An 18,389-nucleotide genomic window follows, 5' to 3' on the forward strand; every position below is an offset into this window, starting at 1 on the left:
TGCCCCCCTCGCCCCCCGTTTTGAACGGGTGAAAAGGAATCATATTTTAATCAAGGTATTAAGTCGACTTGGACGGCTATCACAAAGTAGCACAGTCCAGGTTGCTTAAACCACGGCAGCTTGTCCCATAGCTCTGTCGTCTAGAAGTCCAAGATGAAGGTGTCCACAGGGCTAGTTCCTTCTGAGAGCCACGGGAAGATTGTTCCCATCCTCTCTCCTCGGCCTGTGGATGGCTGTCTTCCTGTGTCCTCCCCTGGTCTTCCCTCTGTATGTGTCTGTGTCTGAATTTCCTCTTCTTACAGGGACCCGCCTCTGTGATACTGGATGAGTGCCCACCCTAATGACCTCATCTTAATTTACCTCTTTACGGACCCCTTCATTGAGTCACAGTCACATTCTGAGGCATTAGGGGTTAGGACTTGAATGATAAGGGGTTAAGGGAGGGGATATAGTTCAACACATAACACGTCTCTAGGTTTTTGTTTGTTTTTGTTTTCTGTTGTTTAATTTGTGTTGTAGGTCACTTACTTTGGGAGGGTGCAATATTGGGGGTAAGTTGCAGGGACAGCCATTAGGACCCACCTTGGAGAACAGAATAATGGTGCTCAAGGTTGAAAGTAACAGTCAGCGTGGGGAGGTGTTACTGAGCAAACAGAAGCTTGGGCTGTGAAACCCAGACGTGGAGGAGCTGCTGGGCCCAAGCCTGTGGCAGGCTCACCACCTCGGCCATCAGATTCGAAATGAGGTGACCTTGCTCCCCACTCACATTCATCAGCTGGCAGCTCCAGTATGAGATTCTGGGGCTTTAGAGAAGAGAGGAGTTTGCGAGAGCAAGCTCACACCTGTAGTTCAGTCAATGTCATTGACTCATCAGGAAATAACCACTACCCGGCCATATGCCCCAACATGTTTGGGGCTCATGAACCCAGCACCCTAGCTTGCCTTTATCGTCATGTCTTCCTCTGCTGAATATAGATCATTCCTTTGGGCTTCCTGCAAAAGTGAGTCATAAATCCAATGGTTGAAGTTCCACCCTGATGGCTCCGGGGAGCTGTGTTGTCATGAATGTAGGATCAAAGACACGGGGCGGATAAGGATGCAGCAATGACCAACTTATGCTGCCATCCTGCGCGGAACTAGGTTGGCTTGCCCCAGAGGTGGCTGACACCCACCGACGTCTTGTTTCCTTTGATGCAAACATCAGCTTTTATATCTAACATAACTTTAGTAAGGCTGCGTGCACAGTAGAAGCTTGGAGTTTCTGTGCTTTTAGTGGAATTAGATCAACTGAATTTGGTAACCTGGGGGAATTGCTCAGATGAGCAGTTACATCACTCTGATACATAAATAAAAATGAAGGCATGAACTTCAAATGTATAAATGCATTTGGTTTTGAAACATTGTATCCCTGGGTAGGGATGAAGACCAATTAAAAGGAGATCTTCAGTGGTCAGGAGCCCATGTAATATATATTTTGCACGTTATCTTTCCAGATCTGTGGTGTTTTGTTGTAAATCTCAGTATCTCTGGGACCTAGCCCAGTGCCTGCCACTGAGACCTTATCCTGAGAAAGGTTTAGAAAGCAGAATTCTCTTTCTGATTTGCCTATTTCACCATCTGATTTTAATTCCTTGGTCTTTTTTCATCTGGACCTGAAACAAATTCTGGTCCCTATTTTATTTATTTATTTTTTAAAGATTTTATTTATTTATTTGTCAGAGAGGGAACACAAGCAGGGGGGAGCTGCATTTAGAGGGAGAAGCAGGCTCCCTGCTGAGCAGGGAGCTCAATGTGGGACTCGATCTCAGGACCCTGGGATCATTACCTGAGCTGAAGGCAGGTGCTTAACCAACTGAGCCACCCAGGTACCCCTCAAATAAATAATCTTTAAAAAACAGAACAAAATTCACATGCTTTTTTTTTTAAAGCTAGTGAGAACCCTTTATCTTTTGTGTACCCTGAGTTTCATAAATTGGGATTTTCCAAAAACAGGAGCAACTTGGAAACCATCTAGATCTTTCTCATCGCTGGACTCAAGGCCATCCCATGGCTTCAGTGAAGGGCTTCCTATAGCACTTGATATGTGGAACTCATTATAACACCTGCCATTCAGTCACATATAAAAGAGACTCAAGGATAGAAGCAAAGTCTAACACCAACTAGTAATAATTGAGTGTCTCACTTACTGTGGGTCAGGCACTGTGCCAAGCACTTTGCCCACATAACTCATTGGAATCCTGACGTTGCCATGAGTCAGGTGTTAGTAACACTTACAGATGAGGCACTCAGGATCAGAGTGATTAAGGTGTTTGCCCAAAGGTCCCACATCTAGTAAGACAACGTGCCCAAATTTGGGACCAAGCCTCTCTAACCATTACACCCCAATGTTGCTTCTGGAAGGGCATGCAGATGCTCTGGGAGACACGGACAGGTGTGGCTCAAACCAGCCTCCTCCTGGAACTCACCTGAGGCCCTCAGCCCCAGACCTTGTTTCTCTGCCTTGCCCACCTCTGTCAGCGTGCCCCACCCCCCGCACCGGACCTGAGCCCCCATGTCTTTTTCTCTGAGGAATGGCGCGTGTGCAGTTTCTGGTGTTTCCTCTCTGCGCAACTCACGCTTCCCATACATACCAAAGGCTGAGCTGAATTGGATTTGCAATGTATTTTTTGGCACCTACAAGGTGCCTGGCCTGATGGGAACAAAAATGCTTTCCACACAGCTGTGGCTGACACTCAGGCTGGATCTGCACACCAGTGTTCCCCCATCTAAATGGATTTCCCTGCAAACCCGAAGGATATGGTCACGGCCCCCGTGCAGGGACCAACGTTCACGCCGAGCTGGGCAGACTCGGATCCTCCTAGGAAACCGGCCCGGCGGGAAGAGGATGAGGGAGAGGATGCGCGACCCCCACTACCATCCGAGGCTGAGGGAAGGAAAGGTGAGACTGGTCCGGTTGCCCTGAGCGCATTCGTTCTCTCGTCGAGACGACAATGACTGAACGAACTAGGCTCTGTCCTGCGCACTGGGGCTGGAGGCCCCTCCTGATCAGTGCCGCTCGCACTCTAGTAAGAAGAGTGGGGTGACCAGCGAGAGTCGCGAGGGCTCTGCAGGGGGTGGAGTCACTGGTGGTCTAGGAAGGCTTCCCGGAGGAGGAGCTGCTGGAGCCGCCGCTTGGAGGAGGAGGAGCTAGCTAGGGGGCAGGAGGGGAAGGTCTCCTCAAAGAGGGAACCGTCAGCGAGGCCCTGGGCACTGAGCCCGAGAAGAGAGGCCCGCGGTGGACAGGAACGACCACTCAGGCCCTTTAAGGCGGAGCGCCGCGGCTTGAGCAGGCGGGGGCGGTGCCAGGGCCTCTCGCGGCCGCTGATTGGGCGACGCTCCCGATCGGAGCGGCTCCGCGGGCGACGATTGGCTGGCAAGGGCCGGGCGCCGCCGCCAGGTGATACAGGGTGCTGGTTCCCGCGGCCACGTGGGGGGCGCCGGGGGGCGGGGGGCGAACGGCGGAGACGCGCAGGGCGCGCCGGGGGTGCAACGCGAAGCTGCGGCGACGGGACTCGAGACGCTGCGGCCGCGGTGAGTGCGCGCGGGGGAGCCGGGAAAGGGGCCGGGGCTGGCGGATCGCCGGGAGTGGGGCTCGGTCCCCGGGCGCGGAGGTGGGAGGAGGTCTCGCTTGGGGAGGAGCATCTCGGCCGCTTCCCTCCATCACCGCCACCGTGGCCGTCCATCACCTCCGCCGTCACCTCCACCGTCCCCTCCGCCAGCGTCCTGCCTCGCTCGCCCCTCGGTTGGTCCGGGGAGTTTCTCTGCGCCGAGCCGGGGACCGCCAGCCCATAGCCCTGGCCGCGCTGCACAGGAGTGACAATAATAGCAGGACTAGTGACCCACGCGGGGGAGCGCTCCGTGTCGCCCGGGCGCTGGCCCCGGCCGTGCCTTCTGAAAACAGCACTTTCCGCTCCCTGTCGTCTGCTCGGAGAGGCCATCCTCGACCAGCCTGTATTAAATAGCACCCCCCCACACACACACACACATCACGATCCTCCTCACCCTACTGTATCTTTCTCCAAATCACTTAAAGCTCCCCTGAAATGTCGATTTCCTGTACCGTCCCCCCAGCCCTGCTTGGGCGCTCCCCGAGGGCTGGGACTTGGTTTTGTTCACCGCGCACATGGTTGGCGCGTGGAATATTGTCAGAGGAGCGGATAAATGAGCAGCCCCAGGAGGCAGCTGCTATTACTATCCCCGCTTTACAGGTGAGGAAGTAGAGGCCGAGAGGTCTTGTGGGCCTCACAATCCATGATGTTGATCTTGACCTCTGGCTGCTTGGTCCAGTGCCCTCCCACCTGGTGGCCTAGGGCAGAAGGAGTGTGTCCCGACAGGGAAGCAGGCTCTTCTGTGTGGCTGAGCCAAAGGTAGTGGAGTAGTGGAGGTGGGGCAAGTGACCAGAGTGGCTCTGGCAGCCCCAGACCATCTGGGCAGGGAGGCCATCAGACTGAGAAAGCAGCTGTTTCACTGGTAAGATCAGCCCCCAGCACCTGAGGTGTTCCCGGCAGCTGGATAGACTGGCACTCGCCAGGCTCCCATGGTGGACACCCTGCTTACTTGGGAAAGGAGTCTGGGCAGGAGGACACTGCCATGGCCTAGGGGAAGAGCCCCCAGAGACCCAGGTTTGCTTCCCAACTCTCCCTTATGCTGTGTGACTTTGGGCAAGTGGCTTCACCCCTCTGAGCTACACTTTGCTAAGCCCAGAGTCCAGGCTGAGTGGTCTCCCAGGATGCTATAAAGGTGCCCCCCCCACCCTCCCGCATGACTCAATTCAGCTATGGTGCAGTGCAGTAGAGGGCTTCTACCCTTGACTCTCAAGGCAAGTCAACCCATCCAGTACCCTGTCTCTAAGCAGGACCACCTGGAAATTCTCAGAGGAGCAAAAGAAGAGCCCCAGCCTCATTCCAAAGGTGTCCCCCTAGAAAGGTGCTGGCCCAGCCAGGTTCCCGTGTAAAACCTTGGAAAAACAAGTGTGCTCCAAAGAGATAAATGGGTGTTTGTGCCCAGAGTGAGTTCCCAGGTCTGTTTCTGGGGTTAGGGTGAGCCTGGTACCTTCACTCATCCCTTGGGCAGCCCTCAGATCCCGGCCTGGGGCTGACATGCCCTGGGAGGGAGGGAGAGGAAGAGAGAAACTTCCAGTTTCTTGGGGGATTGGGGAAGGATCAGGTGATGGGGGGGGGTGCTCCCCACCCCCACTCTCCGGACAGTGGAGTGTCCCCAAGAAAGCTGCCGCTCTGGATCTGGAGGGAGGAGGCGGTTCGCAGCCCGAGACACAGCTGTCTCGGCATGTGTGAGAGAGAGCGTGAGTGTGCCTGAGGACCCGCGCGGCTCTTTGCCGTCACACCCGGAGGGTCTGAGGGGCTGTGTCAGCACAGGCAGGATGGGAAATGTGCTCCTCATCTCCCCCTCCTCCCACCCCTCCTTTATCTATTATTTTGTCTTCACTTCTCTGTTCCCACATCTGCTGGCTGCCTTTCAGCCTCTCCTCTTTCCCTCTCTCCCTTTTGCCCCATTTATGGTTTGGTCTTTTTTTCTCTGCCGTCCAGGGCATCCCAGCCCATAATGTGATAATGAAGTCAAGAGGTGAGTTCCCTGGAAGCCCCGCTTCCATGCCTGGAACAGCGGCCACGTAGCTTTTGTGCCAGTTACACATCTAACTTTGTTGTATTTGAACATAAAATGGACCCCAAAAAACCATGGTTTTTAATAGGCAGTGGACATGATGTGAAAAATGATCACGATCAAAAAGTGGAGGGTGCGAGGCCAGAAAAGCAGGAGGGGAGAGGGTACAGGAGAGGGGAAGCAGGTGGGCGTCCAGGGGACCATGCAGCCCCTATTTCTGGCTCTTCTGGCTCTGGCCACTCACTGAACGTAGGGGGTTGCTCTCAGAATGTAGTGGGTGGCTGCCGCCCCACCCTGGCTGAACCTGGGGCTGAAGGTCTGGGCGGGCAGAGGTAGGGGCCGTTCCTGGGCTCTTGGGGCTGGGAGTGTCAGTTCCTGAGCACCCCCAGGACACACCCATTTCCTGCCCAGCGCCCTGATATCTGCTTTCTCCTGGAGGAATCCTGGCTCCCAGGCAGGCTCTCCTTCTGCCTTGCTCTCCTTGACTGGGAGGTCTTCCTGTCTTTCAGTGTAAGGAGGGCCCTGAAAGTGGTCTGACCTCGCTGTCCTCCCCAGCTCCCTCCTGAACAGCAGGCTTTTGGGGTCCCCCATCCTCTGTGTGTGCCTGTGAAGCGTCCCTCCTGCTCCTCCATTCTGTTTTGGAGCCCTCACATGATCCCACATTTGGGGATGAGGACATGGAGGCTCAGAGAGGTGGGGCCGTTTGCCCAAAGTCACACAGCATTTGGACCCAGGTCTCTCTGATCCAAAGTGCAGTGATTGTTAGTAGTCTGGTGAGTAGCCAGGCAGGATGCCAGATGGAGGTGGGGTCTAAGTTGGCCCCAGGAGGGACTGAGGGAGCTGAGTCATGGGGGACCCAGGCAGAGGTAATCAGCCATTCTTTCTCAAGATGCCTTACTTCCGCATTCGCTGTGCACCAGCTGTGGTCCTGAGCTCTAATGGGGAGTGAGCACTATCCTTGTCCTTGAGGACAGTCTAGTAAGAGAGGTTTCCTTCTCTCTTCTACTAGTGGATCTGGGAAAGGGGCCCCACAAAATACCAAAACCTGGGCTGGGTTGGGGGGGCAGGGCTCCCCAGCCACCTGGGGGCTTCAGTCAGGCTGGCCGAATGAGCCAGGGCCTGTGAAGCATGTCCCTAGCCTCAGCAGCTCAGAGCATCCAGCTCATGGGCCACTCCCATAGAGCACAGAGCTCCTGCCCTGGAACCTGCTATGGCTCCCCACTGCCCACGGCACACAGCCTAAATTCCCTTGGGGTGACATTTAAGGCTGATCCCAACCTGGCTCTGGCCGCTCTTCTGGTAAGGTCTACCCAGGGGCTCTGCTGCTTTCCTCCCTGTGCCTCTGCATACTGTTCTGGCAGTGTCATACCCCTCCTCCCAGGTGGTACCTTCCCAGGCTGCCCCCCTTCCCCTGGCACTTTGTGCAGGCTGGTTACATGGCTCTCACCCCTACTTCCACCCCCGGGGCAGGCCCAGGCCAGAGCACAGAGGTAGCCTGCCACACCCCTCCCTTCAGCTCTTTCCCCAAAGCTCACTCCTCCTTGCAGCAACCCCCAGCCTGCATTTCCCCGCCTTCTCTCTCCTTTATCACCGTCTAGCGTATTCCCTGTCTTACTGATTGATTTGTTCAGTGTCCATCCACACAAGCCTGTTGGCTCCCTGAGGGCAGGAGGGAGTCTATCGTTTTGCTCTGGGCTGTGTATTCTCTGTGTCCGCAGTGCCCTGGACATTGCCTGGCACACAGCAAGGCCTCAGGAAGGATTTATGGGATGAAGGAGCTCACTGGCCTCTGAGGGGGAGCAGTGCGGCTCGAGCACCCGGGAGCCATCCTTTCTCCCCTCCCCTTTGCAGCCTCCTCTTCTGCGGAGCTCGAAACTGGGCACCCTGGGGGCCATGCAGAGGGCTGGGGCAGGGGGCCGGAGGGCCTCTGACTGCGGCCCTGCCCCTCACCGGCCCAGGTGCATCACCAAGTTCGCCCAGGTGGGTGGGGCCACCGCCATGGGGTGTGCTCTGGTGGGCGGGGACTGAGTGCAGGTCCTGGGGGGTGGGGAGGAGCTATTCCCATCTTCCCTCCCCGCCCCAGACTCGAGAATGTGTGTGTGTGTGCACAGATGAGGAGATGGGGCCTCAGAGGGGCAAAGGGGCTTGACCAAGGCCACCTGCTGGGAAGGCAGCAGAGCCCGCTAGACCCCGAGTCCAGTGCTCTGTCACTGTCCACAGCTTACCCGACAGAGCAGAGTGTGTGTGTGGGGGGGGAGAGCAGGGGGGGCAATCTGGAGGACTGGATCAGGAGCCATGGTCCCGACTGCCCTGCCTCCCTCCCGCCGTCACCACACCCCCAAGCAGTATGTGGGCTCCTTCCCGGTGGACGACCTGGACACCCAGGAGAGCGTGTGGCTCGTGCAACAACAGCTGTGGGCACTGAAGGTAGGGAGCTGGAGGGGGTGGTGGTGGTGGCACATGCCTGTCCCCGGCAGGGATCACAGCCTGGGAAGGTCAGGCTGAAATGGCCCCTGCGGCCATCATAGAGATGGAGCGGGTGAGGGCCAGGGAGGGGCGGAACCAAAGCCATTCTGAGAAGTGGGCCCAGTGAGGGCCACACCCAGGCACCTGAAGCCATGTCCCTTATGCCCTGGGACCCTTTCCCTTGCTTTCCCTTGGGCAGTCATGACCTGCCCCATGGGTGGAAGCCACAGATGGGAGATGTAGGGGATGGTCATAACATGGCCAGCCAAGGCCCTGGCTGGGGGGTGGTCTGCCAGGCCCCATCCACACCTCCCCAGCTCCTGGGGAGTCCACTCTCCAGGGCCCAGTCCCTTGGCAGCCAGGGTGGAGTTGGCTGCCCAGCCTGTGGTGACCGGTCCTAAGGCCGGGCCGGGCCTGGAAGGTAATGCCTGCCCCCGACCAACTCTCTCCCACCTATAGGATTGTCCCCGACGCCGGGCCGTCATCCTGAAATTCAGCCTTCAGGGCCTCAAGATCTACAGCGGGGAAGGCGAGGTAGGAGCCTGTGTGGGTGCAGGTGAGGACTGGACAGGCCCGGTGTCCTCCTCCCTCAGAATGCACCCGACCCTGCACCACCCCTCGAGCATCCCTGCCTCTCCAGCCTGCTCTGGGCCTTTGGACGTCCTCTCTCCAAGGGCCCGACCCTCAGCTTGGCAACGGTTTCTCACCCCCAGCCCCGGTCCTCCAAAATCTCCAGGCGCTACCTCCTGGCCTGAGTGTCAGGACCATCCGCCCTGGGTTTCTGCAGGCCCCGGGCCTCTGGGTAGGCCTGCCCAGGGTTGGCTGGGGGGCTGTGGGCTGAACACTAACCTTGTGCCAGACTGTGCACCCCACAACCCCAGGGCCAGTCTCCTAAGACTGATGCGAATCGTGTCCCAGAGGTGTGCATTGCAGGGGCCCTGGGTCAGGTCCTGGGCCACTTGCACGAGGTCTCACTGACCCCCACCCACAACCTCATCAGAGGGGTCACTGTCCCCACTCAATAAGTGTCACAAGGGCTCAGAGGACTGTGCTTACCTGCCCAAGTCACCCAGAGAGCCAGATTCAAACCCTGGTCATCTGCCTCCAGAGACCAGGCATGCACCCCAGGGCCCGCTGCCACTGCCTTTCCCTGTGACCCTGCAGGCCGTGAGCACTTTGCCGCTCAGTTCCATAGCATGGTGGGGGGGAGGGGCAATCCCAGCCAGCAGGTTAGCAGCGGGGAGCAAGGGACTGAGCTGGGAGGCCATGTGAAGGATGTGGGTTCCCATTTGAAGGAGGGCTTAGGCAGGCATGGAAGGAGGGAAGAGTCCTTCCCCCAGGAGCCATGGGGCGGCGGGGGGAGGCTAAGCTGGGCACCCAGGCTGGAGGGCAGGCCCCAGAGACCAGCCAGCAGGTGTGTGGGGCCCACAGGGCTTGCACCCCCTGGGCCAGCAGCTGCAGGCCACGCGGCAGGTCTGATGGAGGCCGTCCTGCCCACTCCTACCCAGGTGCTCCTGATGGCTCATGCTCTGAGGCGCATCCTCTACTCTACCTGGTGCCCAGCTGACTGCCAGTTTGCCTTCATGGCCCGAAACCCCCAGAGCCCGGCCAGCAAGCTCTTCTGCCACCTCTTTGTGGGTAGCCAGCCTGGAGAGGTATCTGGGGCACAGGGCCGGGCTTGGGGGGGTGCCATGCGTCAGCATGGGCTCTGGGGACCAAGACCTTGGAGGGCTCAGCTAAGCTGGCCGGAGTCCCCTTCAGACAGGCACTCCTTGCCCCACCGGCTCCTTCTGTGGCTCTGCCCACTGAGGACTCCACAAAAGCAGGTTAGTGGCCTCAGCATTCTCCGGGGCCTGGAAGTGGGGATCAGGCCATGTGCTTAGAAATTGGGTGGTCACACTGCCAGGCCTTTGCTCATGCTGTCTCTTGGCCTGGAATTCCCTTCCCCTTCTGGCAAGTTCCAGTTTGCCCTTCAAGGCCAGCCCATGTGTCTATGAAAGCCTACCTGGAGTCCTCTGGACCACTCTTCCTTCTGAGGTCCCGGGACATGAACCACACTCTATCATCAGTCTGTCCCTAATCACAGACAATGGAATTCTTTAAGAGCAGAAACTGGGGCCAGGTCTTGAACTGCTCTAGTGCGTGGCCCCGTGGGGCTAGCGGGTGAGTGGGTAGATCCCCGAAGTCAAAGCCAGTACGACCACCATGAACAGCAGAGCCTTGGCAGCCAACTGTGTGGCCGGCAGAGGCTGGGCTCGGTGCCATCTAGCAACATTTGCCATTACCCTGTATCTCAAGCTCTGTGCAGGCTCCTGGAAGGACAGGTGGCTGAGACATTGCCCTTGATCTTCCAAAGCTCACGGTTCCAACATGTTGGGGCTGGATAGTGTGTGTTTGGGGTAGAACATACTGGCCCCGGAGCAGTCGGCTTTTGCTGGGGGCTCTCTGTGCTCCACTTCACTAAAGAGCACAGGGAAGTGGGGATGGGGAAACTGAGGCCCGGAGGTGCCATGATCTGCCCAGAGTCACACAGCAGCCCCTAAGTGACAGAGCTGGAACTGGATCCCAGGTTGCAGGACTGGAGGGTCTGGACTCATAGCCACTGCTCTAAAAGGGCACAGACATAGGGTGGGGTAGTCAACCCAGGGGCAGGAGTGCATTTAGTCTATGTATTCCCAACCCCAAGCATGCTGTCTGGAACAAAGCAGATGCTCTGGATTTGTCAAATGAACAAAGGAAGCTGGTAGGGGGGACTGCGTGATGGTGTTCTGAGGGGTGAGAGGGAGTTTTTCCAGGAAGAATGGGGAAGAGGATCCCAAGCCAAGGGGGGCATGCCCTAATGGTGAGTGGGTGGGTGTCTAAGGAGTCCCCCAGGAAACCTGTCCCACATGAGCCAGCCCCTTCCTCCTCCCTAGGTCCAGACCCTGCACCTGCTGCTCTGCCGATCCTTCCAGCTCGCTTACCTCTTGCAGCACCCTGAGCAGCGGGCACAGCCTGAGCCCTGCCTGGGGTCTGCAGGGGACATGCCCGTGAAGCCACTGTCCAGCCCTGGGGGCCCCCCTGGCCTAGTACGGGAACCCTTCAGCCGTGATCAGCTCTCACAGAATGTGCACGCACTGGTCTCCTTCCGGCGGCTGCCAGCAGAGGGGCCTGCAGCCGGTGGGGTACGCTGCACCCCAGCCAGGGAGTGGGCAGTGGACAAGGGAACTGGGCGAGGGATTGGGGGTCGTGGGAGGGGAATGTGGCACATCAGCAGGAAGGGGCTTTGCCTGACCTGACATGGGCCTGAATCTGCCTGCCCCTGTGGGCCCCTCTTGGTGCCCTAGAAGGAGCTGCCAGAGTCAGAAGGCCGAGGGGGCACCCGCCATGCCCGCCTGGGGAATCCTTACTGCTCCCCCACGCTGGTGCGCAAGAAGGCCATTCGCAGCAAGGTGATCCGCTCTGGGGCTTACCGAGGCTGCACCTACGAGACCCAGCTGCAGCTGTCCGCTCGGGAGGCCTGTGAGTTGCAGGGGCTCGCCTGCGCGTGGTTGCAGGGGTGCAGGCCTGGGTGGGCCCTTGTGAGTCAGAGGGCTGGACCTGTGTGTGGATATGCCCGTGTCCACGTGAGTGTGCATCCAAGGTCTGCACGCCCGGGGGCTTGCCTAGGAGATTGGATGGGATGTGCTCCAGCTGGTGAGCAGGTGTGAGTGGGCTGTGCCCGTGCGCGGATGTATCTCTATGGGGGGAGACTTGGTGAGGTGACAAGCATGGCCGGGATGGGGTCTGTAGCGGTGGGGCAGCCTGGCCTCTCTCCCTCTGACCCCTGGGTGGTCTCCGCAGTTCCTGCCGCGTGGGAGGCGTGGCCCTGGGGGCCTAGTGGCCCCTCGTGCCTGGTGGAGAGCGAGGGCAGCCTGACAGAGAACATCTGGGCCTTTGCTGGCATCTCCAGGTAGGAGGGGCCTGGCCTGGCTGGTGCGCAGCCCCTCGGGGGGGGGGGGCAGAGGAATGGACTCTGGCCTCCCCCAGGGTCCTGACGTGTGCACCTTCCTGTGCAAGGGCAGAGCCTTCCTGACCTTGGTGGCGCCGGGCCAGGGGCTTCCCCCACTGGGCCTCTTTTCTCAAATGTGAAATGGGGATAATCACAGGCCTGTGGAGAGGATCAAATAGGGTCATTCAGGCAAAGCTCTCAGCACCTCGCCTGTCACAGGGCAGCCGCTTGCTAACCGCCAGCTCTTCAAAACTCTCCGGGTTGGGTCTTGAAGCAGTCAGCCATCAAGGACCCCTTAGACGCCCCTTAGGAAGGAAGTCTAAAAGCTTCCCTTGGCGGAGGGCCTACTCTGGGTCAGGCACCGTTTCTGGTTATGCCATCGCCCAGGGGAGCGACGTGAGGCCGGGGTACCTTCCTCAGCCTCTCCCCGCTGCCCTCCCAGGCCCAGCGCCCTCGCCCTGCTGCGGAGAGACGTGCTTGGGGCCTTCCTGCTGTGGCCCGAGCCCGGCGCCAGTGGCCAGTGGTGCCTGTCGGTGCGGACACAGTGCGGTGTGGTGCCCCACCAGGTCTTCCGGAACCACCTGGGCCGCTACTGCGTGGAGGTGAGCGTGCGGGCAGCCGGCCCCGCCCCGGCCCCGCCCCTGGCCCGCAAGCCCCGCCCTTTCTGGCCGGCGGCCCGGAGCCCACTCGCCTCATCACGGTACCCCACTGGCTCTCTCTGGCCACACCCCTTATTTAACTAACTCTCCATCTAGTTTGTCACTGGACCTGCTGGCCCTGCCCTCGGGCCTCCAGGGGGGGCTTTTTTTTTTTAAGATTTTATTTAATTATTTGATAGCGAGCGAGCACAAGTGGGAGGAGCAGCAGAGGGAGAGGGAGAAGCAGACTCCCCACTGAACAGGGAGCCGGCGGGGACTCGATCCCAGGACCCTGAGATCATGACCCGAGCCGAAGGCAGCCGCTTAGCCATGGGAGCCACCCAGGTGCCCCCAGAGTCTTGGGCCCAGGTCATGCCTTCCATTTCTATAGGAATCCTAGCTTTTAAAAGTGGCATTCCCACACCCTAGCCCATCTTCTAGCAGAGCTGGAAACTGACTGAGAGACGGCAGGCGCAGGCCTAAGCTCACCCAGCCTCTGGGCTTCCAGGTCTGGAGTCTTGGCCTGACCACAGGTTTCCAGGGACTGGATGTGCGCCCTTATTACAGGCTGAATGGCTCAGTCCCGTCCAGGCTGGCAAGAGAGAAAGAGAGGAGACAGTGTCTGGCTCTGCCGTGAGCAGGACAGTGACCTCTCTGAGCTCGAATTTTCTCCCTTCTGAAGTGGGGCAAGATCCCTTGTGAGGGGGTGGTGGATGCCCAGAGCGGAGCCATGGGGGAGGGGAAGCTGGAGCTTCAGCCCTTTCTGCCCTAGCACCTGCCTGCTGAGTTTGCCAGCCTGGAGGCCCTGGTGGAGCACCACGCTGGGACCGAGCGCAGCCTCTTCTGCTCCCTGGACATGGGCCGTCTGAACCCCAGCTATGAAGATCAGGACTGCGGGTCCGAGGGCAGACCCACCCGGACACTGCGGCCCCTTGGCCATGCCAAGTCAGAGGCAGAGCTGCAGGGCCTGGGCTAGGAGGCTAACCCCCTGGACCTACCTCACCCTGGGTCCTGGGCCTCAACAGGCTGCCCTGCCCTTCTGCCACCCTGCTAGTCACCAGTTCCATCCAGTCACTCTGCCCCTTGGACCAGTCTTCCATCACTTCACTGACTGTGGTAGGGGGGAGCCCTGACATTGGGGACCGCTGGGGGCTTCTCATGAGACATGGGGCCTGCCGAGATTGGAGGAGGGGCAGGCGGAGCTCCAGGCTTCCATTCACTTGCTGGGTGACTTTGGAAGCTTGTCTGTGGGCTTCACTTTACTCCTAGGCGGGGAGCTTTCTAAGGGGGGGCAGGAAGGTTTGTTCATGAGGGATGTGGCCCTCTCCTAAGGAGGCCAGGCCTTGGGGCCCTGACCAGGAGTCTCCCGAGAGTACCCAGAGGTAGCCAGGCACATGAGGGCGAGGTGTCTGGAAAGGCAGGAGTGAGTTCTCATCGTGGGCAAGGACCTGGGGGCGAGCGCCACTCTGTCCAGAAGAGAAAGAGAGAGAACTTGGAGGAGCTGATGGGCACAGTGGCTGGGCTGAGCTGCACCCAGGCTTACAGCACAGCCTGTGTCTCAAAGCATCTGACGTTAAGGGAGTCTTCCATTGAATTCTATGAATTCTGTTCATAGGAATGAGGCTTAGGAGGGCACAGAAGGGCAGGATGGACAAAGAGCCGTGCCCCCCACCAAGCCCGCACCCAGGTGGACATCTGTGTATAGAAGGGACGTGATCCCACAGGGCAAAGAATCTGTGCCGCTTAGAAAGGCTGGTTTGTCTCCAGTCAAATCCACAGGGTTGTGATTCCTGCCCCCACGCCCCCAAGGACCACCAAGGTGTGTGTGCGCGCGCGCGCGCGCACAAACACACACACACACACACACACACACGGGTTCATTTCCTTTGTCCATTTGACTGGGAGGGGCCAGCAGTGAGCCGCAGGTATACAGGGGTGACCAGGGTCCTATTCAACTCATCCTGCAGGCCAGTCTGGGTTTAGGGGCTACCTGGAAAGCCACCTGATTCTGGTCCACTTCCCATAACGTGGTGCTGGCCATGGTTGTCAGGGGCTGCCTCACCAGGCCTGCCCCACTGGGGATGGGGTCAGAGCAGAACCATCCAAAGGTGGATCTGATGTGGGCCCTGCCAGAGGGGCCTTGGCCTCAGCAGGCAGGGTGGGTACAGGGAAATGACTCTGGTCTAAGGCACTCGCCCTGCAGTGACTGACAGGTCCAGGTACCCCACCCCCTTATAATAACTAAGCTCGAAAGACTGACATGAATCCCGAATTATTTAGGGCACAAGTTCACTTTGGAGGAACTTCTATTCCTGAGGCAGAGGGCGAGTCACGAATACGGGGGCTGCACTCTCCCGCATCTGGGAGTGGGATGTGACTGTTCTGTGCCTTGAACATGACGGATTTCTGACTCCTGGGAGGCAGAGGGCAGGCCTGATGGAAGAGAAAGAAGGGAGGCTCCTCAGGAGGTCAGGCCTGGGCTTCCCAGCTTACAACTGCCTGCCCCGGAAGTGGTCTGGGCTGGGGACCATGTCACTCTCATCACGGGATAGCAGGGGTGGGAGGCGGCTGTCCTTTGGGGGTTCTCACCAGAACCACAGCGCTGAGTTTACACTGAATGGGAGGGGGGACTGGGACTTGATTCACAGCCATTTCCACCAGGACGCATGGTCCCTCGTGGGAGGCCTGGTCTCGCATTTCCCTGGCCAGGAGAGGGGTTTGCCAATCCTGTGTCCAGAATTACAGCACCCGAGACGCGTGTTTAAGACCTGGTGATTGGCCCGGGCTGAGGCCAGAGCCTACTTCTGTGAGAGATGGGTTTTGCTGAGCACATCCTCCATGTGGACAAGGTATCAGGAATGTTCTCAAAGCACTTTAACATTCCATCACACAGTATTCATCATGTGGTATGCATAGGGCAAGATTTTTGATCCATGTGTGCAGATGCTTCAATGTCTTAATCATAGATCAGTTTTCTCTTTGTTCCAACCGGCACCACCTGGGTAACCAGCTCTCCTTACTGTGGGGACTTGAAACAAATAAAATGCATTTCTTCGGATTGTCTAGTACAGACTTTTCCTTTGAAAGGCAAGGTCTTTGTCCAGTTTGCCTCTCTTGGTTTGCCAACCATGCCTTCAGCTGGTGCTGAATGGTGAGCCAGAGGGATCCTCTCCTTGGGCTCAGGATGACCTGAAGGAACCGGGTAGGTAGATTTATTCAAATCATCTCTCTCTGGTAAAACCCTGAGTGGGTATTTCCTGCAGGAAAATGACAGCCGCTATTCTGGCTGGAGGGATTTGGGCTGCGCCGGTGGATATTGGCCTGGCAACCTCTCCGGCCAAAAGACTTTTTGGCTCTCACAAATAGTTTGGTTTTGTTTTTTAACCTGCGTCTTAGAGAAAATGAGGGCGGCATTAGAAGGACGCTTTGCTCTGTCGGAGGCAGCCCTCCCCTGAGTCAGTAGAGGGATGTGGATAAAAGGCAGCAAGGTCCCTGTCGCCTCGGTAGGTCTCTAACTACCGGGTGAGGCCCTGACTCCTGTATCTCTCCCCGTCCTAGCTGGGCAACCTCGGGCAAATTGCTTAACCTCTCTGAACTGGGCAGTGGGGATTAGAGGAGAGAGCTGACGCTCCCGCGAAGCAGGCCGCCCCGGCCAGCCAACAGCTAGGGGACGCTCCTGCGCGACTCTCCCAGCGGCGGGGTGCCGAGAACGCGCGGACCCCCTACCCCCCCCGCCCACGCCGGGAGCCGCCGGCTGTGACGCCACGGGCGTTGCCCGGCAACCGCGAACGCCGCGGCGGCGCGCGTGCCCGCGGGCGGCTGGGGCGGCTCCGGGGCTCCGGTCCTGCGGCGGCGCCTGCAGCGCGGATCCCCCCCACTGCCTCCTCCCCGGGCCGGGCCTCAGGGACGGGCGAGCCCGGGCGCGGGAGGAGGCGGCGGCCCCGGCTCCGGTCCTGCGACCCCCCACCCCGCCGCGCCCCTCCTCTCTGGGCGCCCCCCGAGGAGTCCCGGCCCCCTGCCGCGGCCCCGGCCCCGCCCCCGCCGCGAGGCCCCGCCCCCCGCCCCGGCGCTGGCGCCGCCCCCTAACCCCGGAGGTCCCGTGTCCCGGCCGCGCCGCCCACGTCGGGCCGCCCCCTGGGGACCCCCGCCGCGGCGCCATGGCCTCGGAGTCGGTGAAGGTGGTGGTGCGCTGCCGCCCCATGAACCAGCGGGAGCGGGAGCTGAACTGCCAGCCTGTGGTGACGGTGGACTCCGCGCGCGGCCAGTGCTTCATCCAGAACCCGGGCGCCGCCGACGAGCCGCCCAAGCAGTTCACCTTCGACGGCGCCTACTACATGGACCACTTCACCGAGCAGATCTACAACGAGATCGCCTACCCGCTGGTGGAGGTGAGGGCGCCCGGGAGGCCGCCGCCTAGGGGGCCTGAAGGGACAGTATTGTCCCCGAGCTGGGCGGGAACGGCCTTCTGGAGGTGGTAGGTGGACACCAACAGGTTGGGCTGAAGTCTTTTGTCTAGGCAGGAGACAGCTGGAACCCACCTCCAACGTCCACGTTCCGGTGTGCACTGTCCGCAAGGCCAAAGCTGGCCCTCGCCCCACCCCTTCCAGCCCCCTGCCCACAAGGACTCCAGCCTCCAAGACTACTTGCCCTCCACCATCATCTGAGAACTTGAGGACTTCTCTAAACGCTCTAGCCACTTGCCCCAGCCGCCACCGCCTCCTCTTCCCAGGCTGTGGCCTCTGCTTTCTCCCCTCAGCGTTCAGAATCCTCTCTCCTCCTTCCTCATACAAAGATCTCTGCTTCCCTCCTTCTGCCTTTGTCTGGGAGGAACGGAAACCGTTTAGCTTTGGTCTAGCACATCATCATCTTCGTCTCAGCGGTTCGGGAACAAAGAGGCAACACCAGTTTGTCACCCTTTATAGGGCTTTTGCTTTCTGGAGCACTCACACCAGGTCACTTGTACATTTCACAGTTGGGGAGACTGAGGCCCAGAAGAGGGAAACTTGCCCAAACTCCCATGGTAGGTTTCTAGCAGAGGAGTGGCGGGGAGCTACACCTCCTGTCTTCTGGCCAAGGGCTCTTCCTTTCTACCAGCATCTCCCCAGCTGTTCAATGAGTCACTAGTTAAGTGAGATGTCCCAGGTTATCCCAGGAAAAAAGGAAAAGTTTGGGAAATGCTGCATACACCCTCCCTCCCATGAAGCTTCACAGGGCACATTGAGATACCTGAGGCTCTGGGGAGTCCTGCAGCAAAGGAACTGATTTGACTTCCTGAACCCAGTGTTTCGAAAATGCACTTTAGAACCTTTGTTGTTTTCGCTGGCAGGCCAATTAACACCCTTCAGAGCACCTCCTGTGGCTGCCCCATCTCTCCTACCAAGGCTCAGTCAAAGCCCTTGAGAGCGTTGAAGTGTTCTGAAGCCCAGAACTCCCCAGCGGTCAGGGCCCGATGGAAGTGATGCCCGGGAGACGAGGACAGCTCTCCCCCAGGTTGTGGTCCCAGACGCTGGGGATGGCCAGGCCGTCCTTCTGCTGTCCGGCACTCCCAGGCTGGAAGGGACCTGAAGGGTTGTGTCTGGTTCCCCCCCGCCCCGCCGCCGCCGCATTGGGTCCTCGAATGTCCACCCAGTGGCAGGAGTTCACTCTTCCCAAAG

General features: G+C 59.0%; 2 protein-coding genes across 9 annotated transcripts in view; both read left to right on the top strand.

The window, feature by feature from the left end:
- The first annotated feature begins 7,539 nt into the window (after positions 1-7,539).
- On the top strand, positions 7,540-13,711 carry SH2D5 (SH2 domain containing 5). 4 transcript variants are annotated; one of them, XM_088023034.1, is made up of 10 exons: positions 7,555-7,641; positions 8,005-8,088; positions 8,587-8,661; positions 9,636-9,782; positions 11,043-11,291; positions 11,454-11,628; positions 11,950-12,058; positions 12,540-12,699; positions 13,244-13,368; positions 13,508-13,604. In XM_088023034.1, the coding sequence occupies exons 1-10, from the start codon at positions 7,555-7,557 to the stop codon at positions 13,602-13,604; spliced, it is 1,308 nt and encodes a 435-aa protein (XP_087879160.1). The 4 variants fall into 4 exon arrangements, with proteins under 4 accessions (XP_087879162.1, XP_087879160.1, XP_087879161.1 ...); XM_088023036.1 differs by lacking the exon at positions 13,244-13,368 and having other exon boundaries at positions 7,540-7,641; positions 11,899-12,058; positions 13,508-13,711; XM_088023035.1 differs by lacking the exon at positions 13,244-13,368 and having other exon boundaries at positions 13,508-13,711.
- Positions 13,712-16,892: 3,181 nt separating this feature from the next.
- KIF17 (kinesin family member 17) overlaps positions 16,893-18,389 on the top strand; it is a 42,269-nt gene continuing 40,772 nt past the window's right edge. For all 5 annotated transcript variants that reach the window (XM_088023037.1, XM_088023038.1, XM_028090826.2 and 2 more), the window contains exon 1: positions 16,893-17,123. In XM_088023037.1, coding sequence (XP_087879163.1) covers positions 16,893-17,123 — 231 coding nt within the window. The remainder of the gene's footprint in view (positions 17,124-18,389) is intronic.

Source organism: Eumetopias jubatus, unplaced genomic scaffold (assembly GCF_037043125.1).
Source record: "Eumetopias jubatus isolate StellerSeaLion01/CBP00866 unplaced genomic scaffold, mEumJub1_p1.0 scaffold_4, whole genome shotgun sequence".
NCBI classification, from domain to species: domain Eukaryota; kingdom Metazoa; phylum Chordata; class Mammalia; order Carnivora; family Otariidae; genus Eumetopias; species Eumetopias jubatus.

What these genes read in the sequence shown, in the direction of transcription:
- SH2D5 (XM_088023036.1), top strand. Translation starts at nt 7,555, where the DNA reads ATGCAGAGGGCTGGGGCAGGGGGCCGGAGGGCCTCTGACTGCGGCCCT. An exon ending in GCATCACCAAGTTCGCCCAG is followed by an intron (nt 7,642 to 8,004) that starts GTGGGTGGGGCC and finishes CACACCCCCAAG; the next exon opens with CAGTATGTGGGCTCCTTCCC. An exon ending in TCTACAGCGGGGAAGGCGAG is followed by an intron (nt 8,662 to 9,635) that starts GTAGGAGCCTGT and finishes ACTCCTACCCAG; the next exon opens with GTGCTCCTGATGGCTCATGC.